General features: G+C 40.2%; 1 protein-coding gene across 4 annotated transcripts in view; it reads left to right on the top strand.

The window, feature by feature from the left end:
- Positions 1-3,967: 3,967 nt before the first annotated feature.
- Positions 3,968-27,386, top strand: part of sez6a (seizure related 6 homolog a) — an 85,792-nt gene continuing 62,373 nt past the window's right edge. For 3 of the 4 annotated variants that reach the window (XM_010750430.3, XM_019271869.2, XM_027273809.1), the window contains exon 1: positions 4,075-4,275. In XM_010750430.3, the coding sequence (XP_010748732.3) occupies positions 4,191-4,275 (85 nt within the window). In that variant the 5' untranslated portion in view covers positions 4,075-4,190. Of the gene's footprint in view, positions 4,276-27,386 lie in introns of all 4 variants that reach the window. The other variant, XM_027273810.1, reaches the window with a different exon arrangement.

Here is a 27,386-nt window from a genome sequence, read left to right as displayed (position 1 = left end):
CCATCAGCTTCCTCTTGTCTGTTTCATAGTTTATGCAATCTGACAGGTTTCCCTGTACTATTCTATGAAATTAAGCCTTGTCCAAGTTTAGGCATCAAACATTTTGTGAAAATGTCTGTTCCTTTGAATGTTTTAAAATCGTGTTAGAAAAAAAAAAGTGTTCCAACAATCAGGAGACAAAAGGGAAAGGAAAATCAATACGCCTCTCTGACAATCTCACACAGGCAAAATGCACAATAATACCACCTGTTTTGTCCTGCACGATCAGACTTACTTTGAATGTTTACTGCAGGTAAATAGTAGTAAGACGTTTTACTCAGTTGCATCTTGTGCACATAAAAAGGCTACAACCATCTATTACTATCTTGTAGTTTCAAACCCTGAATCTTTTACACTGCCCTCCCCTCTAACAGCAGCGAGTCTGATTGGCGTAGCCTAATGACAAATAGCAGTAAATAACAGAGAACAGATTTTCGGATAGTGCTCTAATTGCGATTGTTAGCTGAAAGGGGTCACGGTCCTGCGCTGTGAATGTAATGCACGATGATTAGCCCTGCGTGCATTTTCGAGTCCTGTGACTGTGATATTGTCGCTGTCTGTGACTACAATATGGGCTGTAATTTGCAGGTTGTAATGCTACGCGGACAGAGACTCATTAATAGCATTTGGCACACAACATTGGTTGGATACAACACTTAGCCAGGCCAGTCAGTCTAAATATCACAGGCAGTGCTCTGAATTAGTAGGAGTGTGTTTGTTAGCTGAACATGCTGTGTAATAATCAGTCCTTAGCCGTCCAATGAGCAGTCATCAGAAGACATTTTTTTACATAATCCTGCCATCTAAGATTACCTTAATGCTTGTAAAGGCTTGCTGCCGATGTGTGCCTCATTACCTTGGTACATTGGTCATTTCATTTCAAGGGTCTGATTTTCATTAACTGCTCTGCCCCCCTACCCATTAGCAGAATGAAAGCTCGGCTGCAACCATCTGGCTGCCAACTAGACCTCAGGGCTGCTTTATGGCTCCACGGAGCTTCACTAAAGGGAAAGTTGCACTATTAGAGCTTTTTTTTTTTTTTTTCGGGAGTATGTCCGGAGGGAGTAACAGGAGTGATGCAAGGAGCGTCCCACGCTTGGGGGATGTGGAGGGAAACAGAGATAAATTTAGAAGAAAAAGAGAGAGACGTTGGTGCAGTGACAGAGGGCGACGGACGGAGGCAAAGTGAGACAAAGTCAAATAGAACCTGAAAGAAAAGTCAACGTCTAAAAAAAGGGAGGGATAAAAGTGTGTGTGTGTGTGTGTGTGTGAGTGCAAAATGAGTCTGCGTGCAATGACAATGACATGTGATCTCTCTGAAATAACACTTCCTGTTAATCCGAGGCAGTCGAGTCTTCAGGGCCAGAAGTGTGACAGGAAAGTGGGTGATTCAACCATCGACTGATAATGACACATCACACTTGGCTTATGGTGGGATACTGTAGGACACAGAGAACAGATTTACATTTCACTGCTCCACTGTACACTTTTATTTTTAGAATGAGTGGTTTTGTTTTGAAATAGCATCTGCTTACACACACTATTTTATTTTCTTCACTGAAGTCGGAGTCTGCCTCTTCCAATGCCTTTATTCCCCACTCCCGTCCCCATCCTCTCTTCCCGTCTTCTAATTGCTTTTATTTTGATGCACGACACGCTGCCTGTGAATACACATCAACCTGCTGTATCTTCTCCTCCTCCTTCTCCTGCTTCTTCAGGTGACAACATTGAAAACTGCCCTGAAAAGCAGTATGTTTTTGTTTCTTATATCTTCCGGTTGACTTTGAATCTTACCCATTATTGTTCATGCATCGCTTGTGTAGACATTACTGACTGGATGAACAGAACGTGAGCACATAGCAATTATTTTTCTGCCTATATTAAGCTTCTTTTGATATAATAGGCTAATATGACCTAGATAAGTAAGGGAGGGGGGGTTGTAGCGATAAGCGTAGTAGATAATAGAAGAGTATATTGCACTAGTTATTTCTAAATAATCACTTGTCATACTCAGACTGAATAATGAGTTTATTAATGAATGAAAGATGGGTTTTTTAGCAACTGTTTCATGGTTAAACTGATCACCTGCTCATATAAGAACAATAATGTCATACTTTATTGATCTTTGCACTCAATCAGGCTCCATAGGGAGGTCAGAGGTCAACCTCAGCAGCCCTTAGAGCTTGTAGGAGTTGCTTGTTTATTGCTTCAGTTTGGTAACTTTCCACCTACACAGGAGGCTAAACCCAGGTCCTCCTGAAGGATTTGATTTGTTTCATTGTCCATTACATATTTGTCACCTGCGCTGTCCAAATATGGTATTTACTGTTTCTGCTATAGCTGCTGCCACCAATTTAAGATCCTCACTTTATTCATTAAAATCGAGTTCTGCTGTGGTTCTGAGCACCGGGCAGACATACATCAGTAGCAAATAGATACAGCCCTGAGACATAAACTGAACCTAGAAAGAAGAAAAAAGACAAAAAAAAAAAAGAAGTGACCTAAGAGACCGGAGAGCATGGCATGATTATTTCCAGCACCTGAGGAACAGCCTAACCTCAGGGCTCGTCATGCACAGCAGGGTCTGAGCTTTACTGGGAATGGGACTAAAAAAAAAAAAAAAATCCACTCAGCTGCAGTTTTCTGACTCATGTAGTGCTAAAAGCTAGTCAAAACGGTGTACGCTAAATTTAGGGTCAGAAATCAAAAGCAAAGCAAATCATATTTCCCTCTGACTAATTGTCTGTCTTTTATGGTGATATCCGATATGTGCATGCCTTCCCTCCCCCCTCCTCCACCTTAAAGCCTCTTGACTCTGTGTGTCACAGCACTGTGCTTTATCACTAATGATAAATTGCACACTCACCATTGTGTCTTTTGTGAAAAAAAGGTGAGCAAGTCCAGCTCCAGAGAAAGAGAGAGAGAGAGAGAGAAAGAGAGAGAGAGAGGAGAAGAAATGCCAAATTATCTCATGTATAATTGTCTGACCACATCTGAATGCATATATGATTACAACACATTCAAACTGAACTCAAAACTGGGTTTAAATATTATCCTCCTCACATATAATGACAGTCATTACTTTTGAGGATTTTAAAATGCCATACTTAAAGGTTCAGTGTGTAAGATGCGGACATGGAACAACACTATGTTTTCATGCATGTATAATTACTCTAAAATAAGAATCTTCTTCTTTATTTTTGTTACTTCAGAATTATCCTTTTATATCTACAGTGGGAGCGGGTCCCCTTTTATAGAGGCCACCATCTTGTCGTGCTTCTACAGTTCAGCCCAGAACAGAAAAAAAAACTAAATACTGACTCTAGACTCTGTCCTTTCAAAGTGTTGTTTCTCTTTTTACACTAAGGTGAGGGGTGACGTGAGGGGATTGCAATGCAGCGATTTACAACACCGGACCTTTAAGCACTTTGAATTCTGCGTCTGGAAAACTGTGTGTTTGTTGTCAATTCCAACATTTTTATTAGACTAGATTCTGATCTGAAGTAGGAAGACGAATGAATTCAATCAAACACAGTTTATTGGTGCTTATCATAACACTGAATAAAAGCAAGTAGATTGGTGCATCCCTTTTTTGCTGCACATTTGAGACTGGTGGTGATATGTTTATGGTATGAGGCGTTATAATATATAGAAACAATATATATATATAGAGGTGACTGTGTCCAGCCAAACAGTATAAAGGAAATTCACCCCCTCCTCCAAACAACTTTAAGGAGGCTGTTCCAGCAGCTGACGCTAGGAGCTGTCCGCGGTGCTGAATCCTCGGCTGCCTCCTCTTCTCCATGTGCCGACTGCTCACACAGTCAGGAATCCGAGACTGAGCGTCCAAATTAAAAAAGAGGGACCTCCGCATTTCACTTGATTATTCTTGACTGTCTACCCTCTGCGATTCATAGAAGGAAGTGCATCGGCTAAAAAAAAAAAAAAATCCGCACGGCTCGGTTTGTGTTTTGCAGTCGTTAAAAAAAACAACAAAAGAACGCTTTTGCTTTTTCTTCTTGTTTTTGTCTTTTCTTCTTTTTTTGTCTTCTTCTTCTTCTTCTTCTCAGCCCTGGAAGTATTCTTTTCTCCACAACACAAGGACGTGTTTCTGTAGCTATACGCGAAGAGCGACCTCGACTTTAGTAGACATGTGTATGAGAGGAGACTGTCAATTTAAGACCCTCTTCGCGGTTCTGGTTCTGACTGCTGCCGTGGCCCAAATACACGGACAAGGTAAGAACTTGGTTATTTTATGGGGAGGGTGGGAGTACTTTGTGGGGATTGTACAGCTTACTTCTCTCTGTCAAACTATATACGAGGCGAAGGGAGAGCTGAGTGCAGGGCAAAGACGCCGGGTTCAACACTGTCAGATCTACAAGTGTGTCCGTGGAGGTGCGAGCACAGTGGGGTGCTTGCAGATTGATTGATTTGATATTTAAGTTTGTAATTAGTTGGTTAAAATCACCACGATCAAGCTGATGATAAGGAGGTTATTGCTGGTTTAAAAGTTGTCTACTCTCATTAATTAACCACAAAACTACTACTTTTTTTTCTTTAACTGCAGAGATCATTTAAATATTTCATTAAAGAGACAGCAGCAAATAAAATTGGAATAAAATCAGCTTCCAATCAGCTACGTGTACTGTGCACAGAGAGTCTAACTAATGAGAAGTTATAGATCCTCACATTTAGCCACTGGGTAAAATGTGTTGAACACTCAGTTACATAACGGGTTACTGTCAGTCACAACTTACAGAAGCTCTTTCCACTGCACACACACACACACTTGGCCACAGGCATATCATGAAGGAAAACCCATGCATAAAACAAACAAAACTTCACAACACATTAAGAAACTAAACACCATTCTGAAGCACATTCAACATAATGGGATGAATTCTTCCAGCGAGATGTTGGTAAACAGTCAGGAAGTGACTTGTTTGGGAACCGAGGTCTGTGTGACAGACGGCGCTCGGTAATAAGACTCTAATCCTCAGGAATTGCTGAAGATTATTGACCAAGCTGTTTGACACAGTTGAGTGCTCATGGAAGGATTCATGCACAGTGGCCTTGTCCTAATTATTTCTCCATTGTAGGTCTGCCCTCTCTTTATCAGTGTAACTATGTTGGTCTATCTGTGCTTCAAATGACTCCCTATTTCGTGATCTATATATTTTCTTTGCCAAGCAATTGGGCATATCTCCAAGGTAGTGCCATGTAATGTTGTTTTTTGTTTCAGATCATCACATCAAAGTATCATATCATATTGTAACACTGTCCTTTGGCATTATGGGTTGAGTAAATTACACTAAACTGAACGCTTTCCGCCGTCGTGTTTTGATGGAGCCTTTTATGAAGGCGGTGTTTTTTCATGTTCCACGTTCAGGAGGGACAAGTGATGACTTAACAGTGTAATAATTGTGAAAATGATTTCACATTGCCTGGGCTGTTTCAGTTATTACATCTCAGTCCATAAAAAAAAGGTACAATTTTGGACCAGTTCCTGAAACAATATTTCTCCACCATCAAAATAAAATCAGCTGATTGCATATCTAGTGGAGGTAAGGTGAGAATCCAGTTATTTGTGGCATATCCTAACACCATCAGAAGACATTTTATATTATTTAAACGCTTCATTTCTTGAGCAATCGGTAATGGAGCACTGTACAATAATTCTTAATAGTAAATGTATGAATTTACAAATTCCTAAGAACACACCTGCGCTGTTTGCTCACTGCTCAGAACTCCAGGGAGAGGAACTATTTTTAGAGCAAAATAAAATTTAACAGCTTCCATTAGTGAATTCCCCGCTGTTGCTTTGCCAGCAAATGTTCACGTCTTGGCAAATTCTCCAGGGTGAGCCATTTCAATTTTTAATTCTCGTGGTGGCAATGTTTTGCCACTGGGAGAAGTTTTGAAGGCGCAGGCATGCACGGGAATGAGTTTCGGCGAGGTCTTAATCTTTCATTTGTGGCACAGCCTGTTGTTGTGAACTTGCCTCAGTCTGTTACCTAGCAGGGAATACAAACACCCATCCATCCATTTCACTGTCATGAGCACAGGGAACGGAGACACTACATTTAGGGGAACTGTGCCATTATTTTCTCATCTGCTGTGTGCACATTTATTCAGTCATTTTCACTTCAGTAATAAAGTGATAATTTCTGTAATAAATGGAGCTTAATAATGGAAGGGTTCATTTGCAAAAACAGATACCCCTGGCTTTCTTTATTTTCCTAAATCATGTTTATTCCACGGAATATGAATCAAACTGTGATTTCTTTATTCGCTTTAGGAGTGGCGTTCAGGTCCTCCAAATAAACTCTTCAATTCTTCTTCAAAATTACAGGCGACTGATTGTTCCTCTGGGTTATTTTTCCTTTCCCATCCAAGGTGTTTTGCTTCTTCTATTTGCACTGCAGATTCAAGCCCCGACTAATTTACAACAGCTGATCGTGTGTTTTTGTAAAGTGTGTGCAATTTGTCGTGCAGTCTTGAGGCACACCAAGGAAACAATACCACGTACTGTGCAGGTGAGGTGTGGTGTTGTCACACCATGCGTTTAAAATGTCAGTCAACATGAACGTAAATATTCAGAACAAAAAAGACTCAAATTAACCGTTCATACCTTTTCAGAGTGCAATCAGACACATTAAAGACCTTTTTAACGTTACAGAAAGCATCCCCGCTTTAGACTACATTTTTTATATTTCTTTTATACGGTAAGCATGAAATGGGCAGCCAAACATTCAAATGACAAAAGGAAATTGTAAGCATGCAAGATTTGCTTTGAAAATTAATTGGTCAAGCCTTCTATCCCTTTAATTTTTCACAATAATAAAAAGAGGTCATTTGGAGAGAGCTAAAGAGAGAGAGAGAGAGAGAGAGAAAGAAATCTTATTTGATTCAGGATCATTAAAATTCGGATCAGAACCTCTCACTTCTTTATGTACAACTTTCACTGCAAAAACAACAAGAAAAATAAAACACGCAGCCTCTAAATCTGCGCCATGCCTTTCATGAGGCACTTTCATTTACTTTGTCCTCCAGCCTTCACTCATGTTTTGGAAAACGCACAGTGACTCACCGGTTCTGTGTAGAGTTTGCATGGTTTTCGGCCTCCCCAAGACACACAAGTCAAGTGGTTTGTGAGTCTGAAATGACTTATCTAAAAGTACTATATGTCTGGAAATCATTTTAAAACTAGAGTCTGTCTCACAGCATAGGTTGATAAACAAAATATGTTTGCAGATACAAAATCTAATCAAAACTGAAACAGCGCTCACTTTATGGAAATTAAAAAAGAAATCACGGCGAATATGTTAAGTATGCAACCAACAACAGTGTTCCGAGAATGTGATTACCAAAAGTGCAACAAGTCCTACTCAGTACTGAGTGAGAATGCCACAGGCTTTTAATTATCTCAGTGCAAATCTCCGAGGGACAAAGTGAACGAACTTGTTATGAACATTAACTTGGAAAGACAACTTGACAGCAACAGCTTAAACTTGTCTTAAGAGTTATCAATCAATCTCTCTAATCTAATTAAAAGCATCTTATCAGATGTAAGTGTTTTATTACTTTTACAGCTCTAGGTCATGTCAGATGCTGTATCAAAAAATGTTAAAGGAACATACGCAGCATGTAACTTCCCAGTATCTACAAAAAATCCATACCATATCATGTATATATAACCACTTTAATTAAATTAATCATTGTACATCTACTTAAAAAGCCTTTTTTTTCTTTAGGCGTGTTTCTAATTCATTCATCAAATTTTTTATCTCATATTCAAATTATTACAAGTAATAAAATTCTGACAGATATATAATAGCTAATCATGCATCCATTCAGTGTAAAGACTTTTTGTGGACCTGGTGCGGCACTTGAAGTTCCACACAATTTAATGATGTTCAGCTGAGCCTATTATCTTTATGCTTACACATTATCTCAGACTGTTAACAGTGATCTGGGAGTGTGAGAAAGACATGTTTTATGTATCCTAAAGCTCATTAAATGAGTTATGAACTCCTCTTGGTTTGACAGAGCTCTCATTGACATGCCACTGTTGGTTTCAAGAATGGATATTCTGTGAATTCTTGTAAAGTCTTTGTTGCTCCAGAACACAAGTTTATTTGTCATATTCTACAATGAAACAGCAGAATGACAATATCTAACAAATGTTATCCAAGCCGATTATTATGACATATTGGAATATAGATCATATAAAACATCAGTTTAGCATCCAGCCCACATGGAAATAAACATTTTAGTTGAAAATGAACAGGACAAATCTCTTTATCATCATGTTGTTTTGGTTTTGATTTGAGGTTATTACTGAAAGTGGTGCATATTAAAGCTGCACCACGATGACAGCGATGGAGATACTGACCTCACAGAGCGTGATTACTGTGGGCCCGCTTTTGTATTGACACCTGTTACCACAGTGTAATGAAGTTCATTTCACGTTTCATAAAAACCATTTTGTGCATACTCCCTGTTTGTCTCACTAACATTACAGGTTACAACAACAGTTTTCCGTTTTTGGTCACTGGAGGTGTTCATATTCACAAACGCTCATGAAAATTGGATCGTGGGAATGAAACTGCATATTTAGGGTAGATGGTAGCTTTGAGCGCTGCATTGGAAAAAAAATGTGAACATCCTATAATTCCAGGGGAGGTAACCGAAATCATTCAACACCTGTTTGTTGGATTGCCAGTGATTAACTTCATCAAGAGCTATTCAGCATCTGTGTGCTGTCATAATTAGTTTAACTTTCCCAAGGCCTGTCAATGGTAAATGAGAGTCATTATGCCAGAATGCCCCTCTTCAAGGCTTGGCGCCTGCCTGCCTCAGCCCCTCTCTGTGCCCGTCTCGGTCTCTTTCACTGCCTCCTAGGTGGAGCTCACAGCTTGGCTGAATGCGACTCATTTTCAACTCTTCATGTGCAAATGCCTCTCTCGCTCCGTGAGAATGTTCTATGCATCCTAATTTCAGTCATTGCCTCATATATTTTCTTTCACAAAAGTGTGGGGCTTTATTTGTGAAAAGAAAAAAAAAAGTATCTTTCGGATTTCATCAGCGTTATGCTTGGCGTGGTTCACCAACAGCTGATTTCACCCTATAGACAATAAAGCCTGATGTTCTCGCTAAATCAAGGCTGTACTTCAACTAAATCTGAACTTATTAAAATGTGAATGTGGAGAACATAAAATGATTGGACTCATGGTTTAATTTTTATTATTATTATTTTTTTTTTACACATAGCCTTGCTGTGTGGTCAAAATGCAGCATCAGCTCTAAAAATAGGGCAACCAGCTATGTTGCATGAACAGCAAAACATGTATTTTTAATATCAGTTTCTTTGTCTCACTCTTTTTTTCCTACTTTCTGCTGTTTTATTTACACATTTTGCATTTCAGTTTATCTTAAGGTAAACTATGAGATGAGTGTGGTTGGCATTCATTTGCCCCAGAGTAATTGAACATTTTGGTGTCCTTGTTTTGGGGTAAACTAACTAATTAAATAAACTTATTCTGTCTGCGGCAGGGATAAATGGGCTCTCTCCATTTTTCCTAACATAATGCCTTGTTAGCATAGTGTATATTTATGCATACTATTATTCATTTCTACATACACTTCATTTTTTTAAATCTTTAAATAAAATAGCATCAATAGCAGCATAGAGCGCACAAGGATACAATAGCAATGAAGCGATATTTTAATGATTTTGGAGAGCTTTGCGCAAAGCAATAAGTCTTGCAAACGACATAAAATATATATGAACTCATAATTTAGGAGATAATGATGAGTTACTAGAGAACAGTCTGGGCATATAGTCATAAGTTCTCCCTCATTATGTTTTTTTACTGGGGAATTCAACACAAACTGCTTTCACAAAGTGTTTTGAGCACAGTACAACCACACCAGGAGAGATGGATAGAAAAAAAAAACACAGTCTTTAGCAAACACTTTCCTATCCCCCAAGGCCAGAAGAAAGAAAAGCTTCATTCCAGCGCTGCGTCACATCTATGTTCGCTTTAGCTGCAGGACAGGAGTGGCATGTGATTTCAAGTGACTGACAGCTAGCATTGCGTTACATTACGTTAGGAGAATTCGTTAACTTTCCGATAGCAAATCATGAGAAAAAAAAGAAAGAGCAATAATTTGCAGCGCTAATTACCTCTGCTGTAATCTATCCAGACATAAGAACTACATGCTAGTTTGTTAACTTTGCGTTTTGCAAAGCTTCTAATCCATCACTCAGACAGTAGATTAGTAAAAAAAACAAAAACACAACACATACTTCATCAGGCACACTTTAGGGACAAGTAACTAAGTAGCACAGAACTGTTACAGGGGGGTTTGTTAATGTTGAGAGACTGTGTTAAGTCCACAAATTTCCACTGTTGTTTTCCTACTTGTTAATTTGCAATAAAAAAATTTTTTTTAAAAGCATGCATCTTGGGTAGATTAAGCGTCATTGGTAATTAAATTTGAATTTCAGTTGTGAGCACAAAAAGGCTAAGTAAAAATATGTATTTCAGTGCAGTAAAATGTTTTAAAAAATAGCATTCCTGTCCTGTTTATGTAATCAGTTTGTCCGTTCGGATAGGCCTGAAATGGGTTATTGCGTTTGGATAATTATGTGAGAATTTTCTCCAACGGCTTGTGTTTTTTTTGTCTCGACACAATCATCTCCTGAGAGATTTAAGGTAACAGGTTTTACAATGAAATTGTCAACATGTATCTTCAGCAAAGGAGAGAAATTTCCTCTGGATCGGAAGCACGCAACCAGAGCTGCTCCACTTATAAAATCTCTCTCTCAAAGCAAAGTACTGGGGCAGGACTTCCAGCAGGGAAGTCAATGGTCTCAAAAACTGTGCCTCGCCAAATCTGTTGGGGCCATACACATTTAATTTATTCCAAGTGAAGAACACCCCTCCAACAAAAAACCCTAAATGAAGCGATGTCTACCACTTTGTCAGAGCAGTAGGTTACTGGTTTACTTCTACTTCTGCTTTGCCTTTGGCCTTGTGCCTTATCGATCCACTGAAAAGAAGAGTCGACCTGGTTTGCTCCCCCAGGCCAAACCTCCTCTCCGCACCTTTCACGCTCTGCCTGGCCATGTACACACCTCCATAATCAGGACTGGCGTGTTTTGAGGCTGCAGTGGGGATGGCTCTCTGAAACGATTAGGCCTGGGGACAGCTCCAGCTCTCTTCCCCTCTTCTCCACGCCACATCCCATCTAGAAAGCATTTCATCTGTGGCACTGGAAAGGCTTATGTAGGTTTGGAGAGTGCTGTGTGAAAAGCAGCAGGTAATAGGCTGTGTAATGTGTTTGGAGGAGTAGTTTTAGTATTCACAGTTAGTGCTGACCTCTGGCAGGCTGAGCCAACCCCACAGTAATTTCCTCTGAAAAGATGTAATTGAATTCATCAGGATGAGTAAACATATTATAAGTAGCAGAGAAAGATAACAATGTTGTGGATAGATCAAGGAAGGGGATAGTAGCTCCACGAGTAATTGAAAATAGTCAAAGACAAACACAAGCGAAGAAAGTGTGCAGGACGCTGCATTCACTGTATAGTTGCAGCTTGTCCGCTTTTCACTTCACTGCGCTTCTATATCTGTCTTGAATTTAATCCAAGAGATGTATGATTTGAAATACAAGTGCTGCATATGACAAGTTAATCATAAGTCAAAGTCAAGTCAGATTTTATTTTTATAGCTCCAAATCACAGTTTGCCTCATGGGGCTTTACACTCTGTACAGTGTGCACCACACACGGTGATCATCAAAAAATCCCCCAAAACATTGACTTCTTCCAGTGGAAATAACACCCCGTCTGAAGTCACTGGCTAAAATGAAGCAGAGAATCACAGGCATTCATCCATATCCAAGCATTTTGTACAGCTGACGTCTTCAGTCCAGACAATACAGCAGAGCAGATGGTTGCAACGTGACCATGGGCCTTGTTCTCTGTAGTGAGATATATTGAAGTGTCGTCCCAGAGGACCTTGTGTATAATTTAAAGGTTCTAACATCGACCGGCATCTTCAAAATATCGAACATTGTCAGTCCAAGCGACTGGCGGGTGGTCGGGCAATTGTCTGTCAGTTATAATGCAATCCTCTGCCTCCGCTTCTCTCGCCTGGTGATGGAGAGCCAGCGCATTGTGGCCGTTCTCATTTGTCAAAGCAGCGAGCAGCCTTTAAAAAGAATCCTCGCCCTTAAGAATGGATTACTTAGCAGGGAACAGCTGGAGCTCTGGTAGACCACGTCATTGATTGCTGGACTATTGCTTTTAGTGGTAAAAAGTGGTCTGTGCATTTCTGACATTTCTCTGAGATGGTGTAGTGATATTCTGTAGCCTTCTAATAATGGAGGAAAATCTTTAAAAGCCCAAACAATACATAGGACAGGGACACAATGTAACTCATTGCTTAATATCTGTTTGTGTTCATTCTCCCTTTATAATTCATCTTGTAAAATAAAGACACGCTGATGTCTGAAGTGTCTCATCAACTGTCAGATGGATTGCCATTGAATTTAGCACAATCATTCATGGTCCCCAGGGGATGAAACATGCCTCTACCTCTCCTGATTTTTCTCTCTAACATTGATGGATTACCCTCAAATCACCACCACCATTCTCTTTTCGAAAAGACCAGCTGCTCCATTACTTTTTTATTTAAATGCTTATGGTCCTAGTTCTGTTAATTCTGTTTGAATTTAAGGGCAATATAATTCCCTGGAAGCAGATATCTGCAGTGTATATTCAGAGGTGTGTCGACATTTATTGTCATTTATTGGTTGTTCTTGGCTGATTTGCTGATGCCTAAAGGCCCACACATTCATATATATTTACATGATTAAAAACAGATTATTAGGCTACTCAAACACTAAAGTTCGCATATCTGTATTCAGTCCTTTACCAAATGATCACTCCATTTGAAATCACTCCTCGATTCTCTACAACCTTTTTTTCCTTCTGGTAATTGATTACAACGTTTTTTCACTGCCTCTCCGAATCCAAAACATATAGACAAATTAAACAAAATCCTTATTTGATTTCTCGGTTAACCCAGAAATCAGTTCTTAAACATTGCTCAGCAGCTTGGGGGGAGGGGCATGTCATTCAGTCCATGAAGCCTGGCTGTGTGCGCTTCAGAGGATTAAATCTGAATTACGAGGGCAAACAGAGAAAAGGAATTCTAACAGTGGGGGATGATACTTGACAAAGACTGGACAAGGCTTTTACACAGTATGTACCTGGTAGAGTGAAATATTCAGGAAGAGAATGGCTGGGAATAGGACTAACAATTTATATGATTCCTATCATGCCAACTGTGGAGAAACTCTTGTTTAATTTAACTATGGATTGCAGGTGTTGCTGCCATAATCAGATTATGTCAATTTACTTCCCCTGCCTATAGATTTCAAAGCTGCTCAGGAGTGTAATCATTGCACGAAGAATGCTAGCCAACCTTTTAGCTGCTATAAACTGTGTAAGAGATAAAGAAAAGGATCCGAGTGACACCCATCTGGATGTACATGAACATATTGAACTAATTTTCAATGATTCAATGATGCAAGCATATAGGATCAGACCTAGAAGGTGAAATCCCTTGGCTGCTTTGTGGAATGACTACTATATCTTGCATCATCCACATTTATGGCCAAGAAATAAATAATAAAAAATAAAAAAATAAAATAAAAAAAACATCTCCTCAAAAGTGAAAAAGCAGTTGTCACACTGCTGAACCCAATTTTGCAGACACCAAGCAGGAGACAGTGGTAGGGAACTTGATGTGACAGAAACAGAAACTTTACTGTAAACTTGCAAAGAAAGAAAAGAAGAAGAAAAAAACAAAAGAAATTCACAGGTAGACAAAAGATAACAGCAGGAAACAAACAGATACACAGACGGGTAGACAAAAAACCAGACGAGGAACTGGGAAAACTAAGGCGATCTGACAAAAACGGGTTGTAATGAGGTGCAGCTGGTGTGGCAAGCTGCAGGTCACAAAGGCTGATGTGGGGATGAACCACAGGTGTGCATAGCTGTGTAACACACCCACGACACCTGGTGCACAGGTGCCTAAACTCCACATAGCCGCTTTAATTTCAGGGTCCTGGTAGTGTACATGCTGGTCAAGTGTTACTGGGGCAGAGCCATCGTTAATATTATCAGTAACACCTGTGCTTTTTCTACAAGTTAGGTATGCTAAATATAAAGCTACAGCCTGGAGATAGTAACCCCTAAAATACACTGCATGCGGAACGGCTGCAGAGCAGCTCCGGTGTGTCTCCGCCGGCCACTGAGCGTTGCGAGAACGCAAGAGATCTTGCGGATTTACGCATAATCGCGCGATATTGCCAGCTGTAGTCTCTTTGACTCCTGCAATGGCACTCCACGCCGCATCTTTTTTCTGGTGTCCTTAGAAAAAGGATGTGAGGTGTCATAAATGATTACGCCTGAAAACCCCTCACCTGTTGACTTCAGGTCGGCCCCGCCCATCATGATGTGTTCTTGTAATGAAACTCGATCCGTGGTGAACACGGAGTATTTTATTTTTAAAATAAACTGGGGTTTTATTTTGTATTTTGTAGCCGATTACCTTCCCCGCACGGTCTGCTCTGTGCTGAATTTAGGCGCCGTGCTCCGGCGTCCGTGAAAAACAGAAGCTCTGCGTATGTGTTGCAGAGGGCGTTCCGGATCCGTGACGCAGTGGGGATGGATACTGTGTGAGCTGACACATTGACTAACATTAAAACGGATCGACTCCGTCACGGTGGCGGAGCCGTTCCGCATGCAGTGTATTTTAGGGGTTAGCCTATGTTAGCATAAAGAGTAGAACCTGGGGTTAAAAGCAAGGCCGAGTCTGTGAATAGTAGAATAAAAATCCATCTAATAGCGCCTCTGAAACTCCCTAATCCACATATTACACATTGTATATTTAATCTGTACGCAAGCCAAATGTAAAAATACCAAGTTGTTAGGTCCTGTTTATGGTAAGCTAAGGTAACATTACTGGCTCTACCATTATAAATAGCATACAGGCATAAGAGTGGTCCAAATCTAACCGTCGGTAAGAAAGCAAAACTGAACCAGTCTCAACTCTAAAATTTGATCATTTGCCACATGTGGAAGAGCTTTTTGTCCCCGTGGGAGATTAATTCTCATAATGTGACTCCATGAACTGTTTTTTGTCTCAACAAGATGATTAATACATGTACATATGCGTGGAAAGAGAAAGAAGCAGGGGGAGAACGACATGACATTATATGAAATGTGTGCTAATTGAACTGTAAACAATTTATAGAACACGCGTCATCGGACTTCATCGTGATATTTCTATCCAAGTTGATGAATAATGGCTGATCACATCACTTACAGAAGTGAGGTACACTGACGATAGTTAATGCTTCTGAAACCATCTTTGAACACATGGCCCTATAAGGTATTTCTCTTAAGATAAGAATAAATGAACTAACTTTGGTTTAACTGGATCCCAATGTCAAGCTTGGAACCCACCAGCTATGATCTGATGACATTTTGGCCTCTGGAGGATAGGGACAATGTTTCTGGGCTTCCTGTTGCCAGAAAATGGATGACAGATATGAGATGAGAATGACATGAAAGACACATTTTAGCTCTCTACAAACAAGATATCTACATACAAATGCAGACAAATCAAATTAAATGCTAATAAAAAAGCAAAATCGTCGTCAGATAGGCAATGCCTCTTTTCCTCTCCACACGGACGCGTACCTGCATGCAAACAAAGCCCATTCAAACATGATTGGTTTAATACTACTGGTCCCTTGCCTGCAGATTCTGCATTCATATGCAGATAGCTGTTCATAGAGATTATCCCAACGCAAACATACTCTAAGACAGAGCGTACAAAGAGAAACAAAGGCAGTTCCTACTTGCTGTGAGGCAACAATGCCAACCACTGTTCCATCCAGCGCTACGTTGAAATGCAGCAGTTTCTAAGAACTCTGTCTTTAAATTTAGAATAAATACGCTGTACATATTGGGCTATACTTGTGCTAAAGTGTTTTCACTTTAGCACAAGTATAGCACAATTCCTTAATCCTGTGAAACCATGTGGTTTTAAGAAGCAGTCTTTTTTGGAGTCATTCTGAATTCCACTATCAACATGAGCAGCATAACAGTATGAACACATCTATAATAAAGCCTAGAGTCCCCACTAACAGAAAAAAAACAGATCAGCCTTAGATTTATCAGCAACCAGCCATGGGAAAATGAGAGGAAATATTCTGGCGAAAGGAGCATGGGGGCATTTTTTGACAAAGCATCCATGTTCCTACCAACCACTCTTGGAGTTTTCTCCAATTTCTATTGCTGTATTGTGCATGAAATATTCTGAATGTTTTTCATCAGGACAAAATGAATAAAACTTGCAACGTGCGGGGACAGCTGTTGAAATAATGACTGGGTTAGACTCTCCAACGCGCAGTGTCTGTCTCTTATTATCTCAACACAGAGGGTGACACATTTCCTTGGCATCCGTTGTTTTTCAGAAATGTGTTTATGATTTTTCCGGCACAGTGAATCCAGACTAAGATGGAGGAATGTGTACATAGTATAGCATAAAAGTTGCAGATTTCACATTGAGGAGTCCAACATCTTCAATAAGATCACAGCTGTGAGGGTATATCAGCAAGAATTGTGCCTCGACTCGCCTAAGGTAGCAGGTTATAAACAATTCGACAAGGGCGGTGCACAAGTGTGAGCAGAGGTGCAAAGGCAGGGAAAGAAATGAAAGCAAAGTGGGGAATCTTCTCCCCTCCTTCTTATATCACGGAAAACATTAGATACACTATTTGATTCATGTTTTTATCTAGTGTGAAAGTATACAGTCTCCAGCAGGGCTCAAAAATCTAACCCTGAAAAAGTTAATATTTATCTGTGTTTTCATTTGCAGCATCTCAAAAGGTCCTGACCAGACAACTGTCATGTTATTTCATGCCTAGGTGTGTTACAATAAAGAAGACAGTCTCTAAATAGCTCGTCAATGTCAGTGGCCGTTCCGGCTTCAGTCTGACATGTTTGTGTTTATCTGAACTTATTGTGTCCCTGTCAAAAGTAGTTCAATCCAGAGAGCAAACAAATCTAGACAAGGTTTTAGCAGAGCTGGAAAAAATCTCATCACAAAAGTGCACCACTTGGCTCCAGTGCAATTACCTTCTGTAAATGAAGCTCAGTCTGTCCTGTGAGTCGCTCACCCTCTGTGCAGGCGGTTTGCACATACACTGTGTCAACAAAGCAGCAAGGGCCTCTGTTTGGAAGGTGCGAGGCTGTTTACCTTTGTTGCTTTGTGGATTGATGAGGCGGCTGAGGCAGAGGCAGGGGCATGATGTGAATAGTTGGTGTATTACTGTGGAAAGAGGTGTTTCCCCTCGGAGGCGGCTAACTGAGTTTGACAAAGCTGTTTCTGCTGAGAGGCTGTAGGGACGCTCCCTGGCCCCGCTCCAGGAGCCCCGGCTCTGCATGTGGATGCACATTTGAGGTAGTGATGAAAGGTAATGCGGAGAGAGGAGGGAGGAGGAAGCTCCCTGTAACATAGTTTATGTGGTGAAAGTCAGCCTATGCTGTGTTTAATGCTTTAGTAGCGTGGAGAGAATACAAAAGCAAGACAAGGCATGGTTTGACTTCCAGGGAGCTTTATCAGATGTTTGATTTTAAAAGGTCCATGTCTGTGATATTTTCTATCATTTTGTCTGAGCCAGTTATCATTTTCAACAATATATTGAGGAATTTCGTTTCCAAAACACAACACAAACAGAAAAAAATAAAAAAAAAATAAAAGAGAGAGCAAGAAAAATACACAAGTTAAAAACTGGAGAAGAATGGTTCATTCCTCACAGTCAACAATGTTTTTACTCGAGCATGTTAGTTTCTAAATTTACTTTTCTCTTGCTAGATTATTGATCAGTTCTGGTAGTGTGAGATTTTTTTTATTTGCATGTCACCTGACCATCCCTATGGCTTTATAGGGGACAAACCACTATGTGATCTTTACACAGCTACAGCTACCAAGGAAATTGGATTAAACGCTCACTGTGATTTTGGAGTCTTTTTATTCCGCAGCATCTCGTTTTAGTTTCTGTATGTGCACTCTCAGTTCAGTATCCCTTGCCGTTTCTGAGCTCTGTGCCCCCCACCCCCTGGAAGAAAAGACTTTTTCATATTTATAGCACTCGACTGTAAATGAAAGCAGAGATAAGAGAGGTTTCAAGACAACTGGATTTGTCACCATATAATCCAAAGGGATTTGCAAGCTCACTTCTCATTTCACAGCATAAGGCAACCAGATTCTAATGGTACTTTTTCTCTAAACACATTTTAAAACTCTAACAATAGTTACGGCAACATGAAATACACTGTATTATATGGGTAATGAATATTTTTTTTATATTAAATTACTGTTGTGTTTTGATTAGAAACTAAATATGTGCTCCAATATCTGAAAGATTGGTCAGTGTTCTACTCAATCCACAGATAATCACTGTTGTGGATGTTGTTACGGTTTGTAACCGCTTCCACTCGCCCTCCCATTCTAAGTGTGAATGAGAAACCACAGTGGCAACGTGGTGTGAAAACATGTGGTGTTTGGGTTTGTCCATTCTTGGCTACTGTAGAAACACCTGCAGTGACCTATGGCATCTATAGATATAAAAGAGTAGTTTTAGGGTAACAAAAAAAAACAACAATTATTATTTCCAGGGAATTATATAAATGTATGAAAACATAGTTTTGCATGTCCTATTCAATTTCTGCCATATTCTGTAAACAGAGACCCCAAATCTTAAACACTGGACCTTTAATAAGATAATATTCAGTCTTGGACTCTTTTTAAAAGATTTTTCTTTTAATTTCAAGAATACATTTTGACCACCTATCTTTGGTTACTGCTTGATTTAAAATAATGACCAAGAGACAAATCTAACGAAGATGTATAGAGGTGTCACATTCTTACCCTTTTCATTGACTCGTGAATAGATCCTCAGAAAAGAAGTGTTTTAATAGATCTTCTGGGAAAAGAAATCTTGTTGTTTCCATGGTAATATGAGTGAGGTTTGCTTGCAGAGAGTAATTCCACGAAGAAACTTTACTTGGAACAAGGTGAATGCAGACGATGGCCACAAAATGTCTTTCAATTCAGATGTCTCATCATGACTGAATAATAGAGCGGAGTAATACAATCAGAAAAAAGAAGGATGTAATGATTGCTGGAATGGAGTGGCACAACAGAAAAAAGGTCAATCCATGAATACACACACATGCACACACACACCCACACACAAGCACACAGGCAACTCTGCCATTACGCAAATGGATCTGTAAAGGCACTTCAGTATGTTTGCTCTTTGTCTCGGGCCATCTGAGGATTTGGTGAGCTTGAAGACAAACCGCCTCTTGATCTGAAAGCTCAGAATCACGGAGAAGATAGATCAAAGCCTTTTCCTTCTCTCTGAGATCCCGCTTCCGTTAGAGCCGGGAACATTGAGCGAAGGAAGGGAACATAAAGGAGGAGACGAGGGGGCAAAGATTGTGCATGTGTGTGCCTGTGTACTCAGTGTGTGTAATTAGGGTGTTTTTTTTTTCTTTCTGGTAAATGTGTAGGGTGGGAGATGGATTGGCTAAGAAGAGCTGCAGAAAAAAAAATAAAAAAATCCTTCTGTCTGGGTTTCGGTTCCCCTCAGTCACACAAGCATCATAGCCCTCGTCAGATGCGGGGAGACAAAATAGAGCTTGTTAAATGGTGTGTGGGAGTAAGGGCTGGAAAACAGTGTTACCAGGAGTAAGTGGAGTTTGCAGTTTTGTTTGCTGCTCACATTATTATAGGAGATAAAATTACACACGCTGACATTAAAACACATTGGCGCTTTAATTTGAAAGGGTATTTCTAGCTGTATCAAACTGAATCCATAAAAACATTTCAGCGCAATCTCACGCAAGGCCTCAACTTTTCGGCACTGTGAAAAGAATCTATTGGCGTGCAATGAGATTATATCCAATAAAGCATTCAGACCCTTGCAGGTTCTTGGCTGTGTTCTCTGTTCAGTTAATGATTAAGCAGAAAGCTGTCCTTCTGGCCTTTATTTGAAACACTTCCTGTGAGAGAAGCTTCTTAAATTAATTATGTTTGCCTAATGAATAATTAAGCCATGGGAAAGATAATTTGGTGTTACGCAGCGAGCCAGACCATTGTGCATGTAGAGGAACCGGTGCTCTGTGTGCCTGGCTGATTTCACATTGGGAGTGTGAAATGAGAATTAGCAAACAATTTGCCCCTCTGTTCTATCTTCCACCATGACTAAAACATCACTGCTGATTATGTCTTGACAAGTGTCAATACTTGCACGCATGCTTGTTAACTGTACCAGAGACAGGTTGCGTATTACTGTGGTTTTGATGGTACTGATTCACAGTTTGAATGAAAGCAGATAACAAACGTGTCAGATTGTATTGTCCCCAAAGTTCAAAAGAAATCGAAGTACAGACTTAATGACAGGCGACATAAACAGAAGTTAATAGCTTCTTATCTTTTGGAGGTGAGACACAGAGGATAGAGATTAGACCCACGAGAGAAGACATTTAATTATCCAAGTCATGCTAGTTGTTAGATAGAAATAATACATGAGAGCCGCCGGTGCCAAGTTTTAAAAAGGATATAACGCAATCCAAACAATGAGGTTTGTCATGTTGTCTCTCAGGCCTTAGCTACGTATCAAACAATCATATTTATTATTTTCGTCTTCACCCACTTGAGGAAATCTTTACAAATAAGAAGTAAGATAACAAGCTGCCTTGCCTTTTTCTTTTTTTTTTTTTTAAAGATGGTGTGCCAAATAAGTATTGCTTTGGGAGCGTTATTCTTTTTATTGAGTTCAAGTGTGTTTGTGTGTGTTCTCACTAACATACGCAGCTAGCTCAGATAGATTGTAACAGGACAAACACCACTGACAGATTCAATTTTGCTGCCCCCCCAGTGATTTATAGGCTCTATGAGTCACTCACAGAAGGAGAGGGAAAGAGCGAGAGAGAGACAGAACAACTAAAAGACAGACAGACACACAACCTTTCTATCTCCTTGCCCACGCCCTCCCTCCTTCGTTGTCCCCTCCCTGGTTATAAAGACTTGCCAAGAAATCATTGGCTCAACAGAGAAAGGGCAAATCCTCTTCAGCCAATTTAAATTCTTCTGAGCACATGGTGCAGACTATTCCAAACTAATTAATAGACATGTCATGAATAAAAACACTTTGATTATGAAAAGAGGTTGCCCTATGCCTCCCTTTTAGGCTTGTCATTAGTATGAGGACACATGTGGTGAATAGCTGGAGTGTTGGTACCAGCAGCCTGAGACAACCACAGATGCCCTCTCTTGATTAAATTTTTCACTCCATGTTTTATTCAGGGCTGACTGCCTGGACCCAATGCCACAGTCTCTGATTAGCTATACCTGTAACAACAGGAGAACCAGGATCAGGAGGGTAAGACCTATTCAAAGGGCAGGACACAAAGACATGCGACCCTGCAGCCTTTACTCACACAAGTGCGCTCCACCACTCACTACCCTCCTGCTCTCTTTGTCAAAGTGACATGCAGCACGGTTCTCTCTATACAGCACCGCTGTAATCAGCGCTTGTTCAGTTTCACATATGCTACTGCCCCTGCGCTGTGAGCATATGTGGCAGCACGTTCAGTAGAACGTTCTTATAAAGCAGGAAGATGTAGTTTATCTATCAGGAGGAAATCATTTTAGTGTTTTCCTTCCTTGGCTGTGGCAATAGCTTAACCCGATGTGTCCAAGTGAAATACCCAGAAGCATTCTGACATATACAGAATATAATGTTTTACCTCTCTTGGTTTATAAGTGACATAATAAACCGGCAAGTTCTAATTATTTAAGCAAACATAATGAAAATAATACGAGTTCACACATTCATTTTTAAGACATTAAATATAAATGACTGTTACACCAAATTATGCAACTTTGAATTAATTTCATTATCAATATTTTACAAATGCATATAAATTATTTGTTAGTATCTTACTTCTAATTATGCTACTAATTATTCATATTGTTAGTTATTCATTTTTGAAAATCAAAAAAATTAAAACTCAAGCTCATACTAGAACTGATTTTTAATTTTGTGTTTCTAAAATACTTTTTTGGGATCATTTCCAGAGAGGAGTCACTTATCAGACATGACTATGCACAGTCAGGAATGGATAACATGCGTGTTGGAGCTGTTAGCGTTACACTCTGCTGCTTTATTGATCGTGTGGTACTAGCGCGACTCATCTCAGAGATGTACATGGTCTCCGAGCAGTCATAGATGGCTCAGTGGTGCCTTATGTTACACTGCAAAGAGGTTCTGGCTGTCAACATGTGGTCCTCAGCCCAGCTGACTCGTCCCAAAGGGGAGCCGAACCCCCTACAGGAGCCATCTGTATCCCCGACAAGGCTATCCATCATCCTCACTGCAGTGCTCAATTTAGGGTTCTTCTGCAGACAGCTTCAGGCAGCAGCGAACAGCTTTACATGTACGTGTGTGTAATGAGAGCCCTTGAAACCTGCCTAGTGGCTCTCAAAGCCAGCCTCAAGGGCTGAAGGGAATCAATGAGTCAATCCCTGAGGCTGATCCCACGCCCATCCTCCAGGGTTGTTACGAATGTGGGTTTCTTCTCTAAAGTCTCTTTGGTGAGACAGCAACACTAAATTAAGAGAGGGAAAAGTGATTAGTGTGCACAGTAAGAAACAGCTGAAGCTTCCAGGTCAGTGCATGTTAAACAGGGAACGATTTGGGATCATTCAAAAGGTTCAATGGAAGATCAATTCCACAGTTCCTCCATTCAGTAGATTTCTTAATTTATATTTTTTATATATCTTGGAGGGCTTTTATGCTTTTATTTAGATTGGGACATTCTGGGCAAACTGTAGGGAGACAGAGGGAATGACAGGCAGCAAAGGGCCGAGAGTTGGAATCAAACCCAGTGGTAAGGACCTGCAGTAAGAACTCGACCATCTGGCCTCTACCATATGAGCTACAACCCCCCCTCCTTTTACCCTTGCATGCTTTTTCTTTTATCAAATAGAAATTCTGAATATCAGCACAGTCAGATGTTAAAGACAGTACAACCAGAAAACGGAAAAGGTTCAGTATTCCTGCTTAAAGCAATCTTGTATATTTTGGGCCTTGAGTGCAACAAATGTAACAACAGCATTGGCCTAAACATCCATTACTAATGGACTAATGGTTGTATTGTTGTGGATTGCATGGGAAGTTTACATTGTATTTCAGCAGGCACTGACTCATAGCTCATACTTATTTTACAACCTTGGGGCTATAGTTGTAGGGAAAGGAGGATTATATACGCCATGTTCACACATGCTTCAGGGCTTGCCTGCTGCAACCACGGGAAAGTGCTTCTAATTAATTTCCACAACTCAAACTTCCCAAGTAACCTCAAGCAACAAGCCTCTTTCTTTAACCTGAGGCTACCATTGTTTTATTGCCAGGAAACAAGTGCAATTATTACGTCAAAAAAAACAACCAACTCCACCTTTGATGCAGTGCAGAAATTGGAAATATCTGTGCCAGGGAACCAGAAAGCTCAATGCCAGGTTTGAGGGTTGATAATCTTCTAGTTATATTTCAGAATGTGTTTATTTTATTGCCTGTATAAACCACTGCATCCCTACATCCTGAGTAGAAGCCTGTATTAGACACAATCTCGCATTGCCTCGATTCAAAGTCTGTCAGTGATGCATTCATCTGTCCAGCAGGTTGAGTAAGTAGAATCCATTTTGTGTCGGTTAATTCAATCAGCCTCAGCTGACTGCTGCAAGCTGACGGTGCTTTTAGAGGCCATGGGGGCTTTGGAGAGAGAAGATAGAAGAAGGATCCTCTTGGCAGGGGGGGTGAAATGTCATAGCCCACTGGTCTGGCCAGATGAGACTGTGTTACACACCAACTTGGCGGCTCGAAACACGATAGTTGCAGCTTATCATATGAAAGCTTGGGGAAGGAGGCCAGCGGGCATTCCCACATTTCATGTTGTTGTATTGCGTCCACATCTCTACATTACAAATCTCATTCTTCATGCTGGTGTGCTGAGCTCTCACGCAGTTTCTCAATAATCGCATGGGCTGGTTGGCGACACATCTAAATCCCTCTCCTACAGGTTCCCAATTCCACACAAGACTTGTTGTGATGTTTTCTGAACCGCACACAAAGCATGTAAGCAGTAAACAACCCCAAGAGTCCTGTATGCTGACAGGCATAGCAAGGCAGGAATGATACCTAATCGTTCTTTTGTACCCAAGATCAGTCTGTCCATGTTGCACATTACCGCAACCACGGGTGAGCTTCCACCCTGGAAACTTACACTGTAAGATGTAAGAATCAGAGGAATGAGTCAAGCCTGGTAGCTTGGGAAAAAAAAGAAAAGAAACTAAAAGCAAGTAGGTGAATAGTATCAGCTTACTTTGCAAAAAAATTCTTCAATTTATCCTACTCGATAATTTCAGGATGGTGGGGGAGTGTGAGGCGAAGTAAAAATAAACCTCTCGGTCCCAGTAGTCCATGCATAAATATGTTTATCCATATTACTTCTAGTAAGGAACTGGAACAGTGATCCTGAGTTGTAAAATAAATCATATAAGGATAAGATTGATTCCATATCTAGTCACTGGTGCTGTGAATCAAGCAGTGTATCAGTGCGCTTTTCTGCCTTTAAGTAAAACACTTCATTTTGAGAGAGACATTTGAACGATGAACAACCTGGTGTGACACAAGATATAAATGAAATATATTTTAGAGAAACTAACACAGTACTTTGTGTGCCTGCCAAGCATTACTTTGCCTTCCACTGTATTATTAGAAAGTTTCAGATTTGCTGCAGGAAACATAGTGATAGATCAAGTAGGGTTAACTATGGGGTGCTTTGAAACCAGTTCTATTGGATTTCTATCACTTTGCGAGATTTGTGAGTTGATGTTTTTGTTTCTATTCCGTGGCAGACAAACCTCCAGAGAGGATTTTGCTTTTTATTTTGATCACACAAGAATATATCCTGATTTTTCCCAGTAATGATCCCCATCCTCATCGTCTTCGAGACTTGGCAGCAAGGCTCCTTTTAGACAAACAGCTAGTTCCAGTGTTTGAACATCTCAACAATGTAGATACAGGGAAAGCTTTATTAATCATACCTTGAGAGTTCTGTTTCAACCCATCAGCTCTCCTTCAAATGAACATACTGTGCAATTCTGCAGAATACTATATGAACACACGTAATTGCTCAAGACAAAGTCACAATATCCTTTTGCTTATAGGACCCTTTTGAAACTGAATGTCAATCCAAAGTCATCAGTGTCCTCTTTGAGAAATCATTTTCTTCTCTAAGAATGTTCAATTTAATATCAGCCAGCCAACAATTTCCTACATAAGCTGAGTGAATTCACTCAGGGACAATAAAGCTTGCTGAATTTTTACAAGATGTTTGCTCTCACACTTAAACTTTGTGGGTGTATGTGTGTTCATCCAGAGTCCGGGAATACATGTCTTTTTTCATGGCGTGTGAACATGTGAGCATGTGGCCGAAAGACTGTCACTAATAACAGAAATTTAATTTCTGGTAGATAAACATATGGAGATTGCAGGCTGTGAAATTGACTTCAGGCTGTGAAATTAAAGGCAATATCCACTGAGGTGATAGCTCCGGTTGTTTGGATGTGGGGCACACTGCACTGTACGTGTGTATACTGCAATTCAATTAGTGCCCTTGATCATCTTCTTTAGCAAGTGTGATGTGGTGTGACTTTGCGATCCGGGCGATGAGACACCGGCTCAATCTCAGAGAGATGTTTGATTTATTTGTTCATTAGGAACTCTCTCTGCAGACTCAGACCTCTCATCAATCCCTGTTCAACAAGCACAATCAACCGATGGTCCATTTTAACAGGGGGGGGAATAAGACAAAAATTGCTTTGCATCATAACCATTGATAAGCCCGTCCCCTGCCAAAATATTCATCTTTGAATGGTAATCCCATTGAAAGTGGATTAAATATTAAATAGTTTGGCATGTTTGAGGAAGGAGAGCAGGCTAGTGAAATGCCAGGAGGATTAAGTCAGAGCGGATATAGTGCGGCAGCAGTGGCATGCTATCCTAGAGTTGCTGTTTCTCAATAATAGAAATGTCAGGAAGGGGGAAGGGGGGAAGGGAGAGGCGGGGGGGTGAGGACGATGTCCCAACTGTAAGCATTAGAAATCTGGTGTAGAATTCATCATTACTACTCCCCCACTCACATCGGCTTTAAAGTGGTGTTAACCTTAGCTGCAGAGGAAAGTCACACACTGTGAAGCTTAAACTCCAGCGAACGACTTTTATCGAAGTTTGGAACCAAACTGCTTGATAATTATATAATTATAAATCAGTGCAATGCATTCTTTTCCCCGTCAAATTTAATTTTACAACCACGCACGCACACACACACACACACACACACATATTGTTACAAAACGTAATAATCCGTAGCAGTCTGCTAATAAGCAATTCAATTTAGTGAAACAAACATTAAAACAACCTTGCCTTGAGGAGGAAGTGTTATTCATATCCATTTCCATGCTTTATTTTATAATGTTTTATCTCTCCCTGAGCAATCACTTTGTCAGCATCAGTAATGCCTATAAATCCTACTGTGGAGGAGATTAGTCTGCGAGAAGTGCTGCTGCCTGCAGTAATTAAAATTCTGCTGGATGGCCAGGGTTTCTCCTGCCATCATCTCCTCCAAACATCGCTCGCTGTCTGTCTCACTCAACGTTCTTTGTCCTTTTGTCCCTCTCAGTAGTTTTCATCCATTACAATACATTCCAGACCTGATAACGATATTTCTTCGCGCTTAAGTGGATGATCAGCAAGAACAAAGGGCCTCTTTGAGAGACTAAGACTACAGATTGCCATTGACAGCCATCTACTTCTGTGGCTTTTAAATCTTATCTCAGAGATCATGGTTTCACCGGTGTATAGTATTATCTGGAAATAAAAAAATAAAAAAAGATTGATGCTGAACTTTCCATTTTAAATTCAATTCTTACCACAAATTTACTGCTGCATAGCTGAAGTCATTTCATAATCTAATTCTTTTTTAATTTAAAAGTGAGTGAATCATGTGGCCTTCTGCTGCATTCTGTCTAGACAAACATACGCCCGTCTGAGTCTGGCTGTCTTGCTCAGTAATATGTGTTTTTTATGACCCTACAGCTCATAGCCTGACAATTGCACTCA

This window comes from Larimichthys crocea, chromosome XXII (assembly GCF_000972845.2).
Source record: "Larimichthys crocea isolate SSNF chromosome XXII, L_crocea_2.0, whole genome shotgun sequence".
NCBI lineage: Eukaryota > Metazoa > Chordata > Actinopteri > Sciaenidae > Larimichthys > Larimichthys crocea.
The sequence above is the reverse complement of the archived record's forward strand: the minus strand, read 5'-3'. Positions and strand labels throughout refer to the sequence as shown.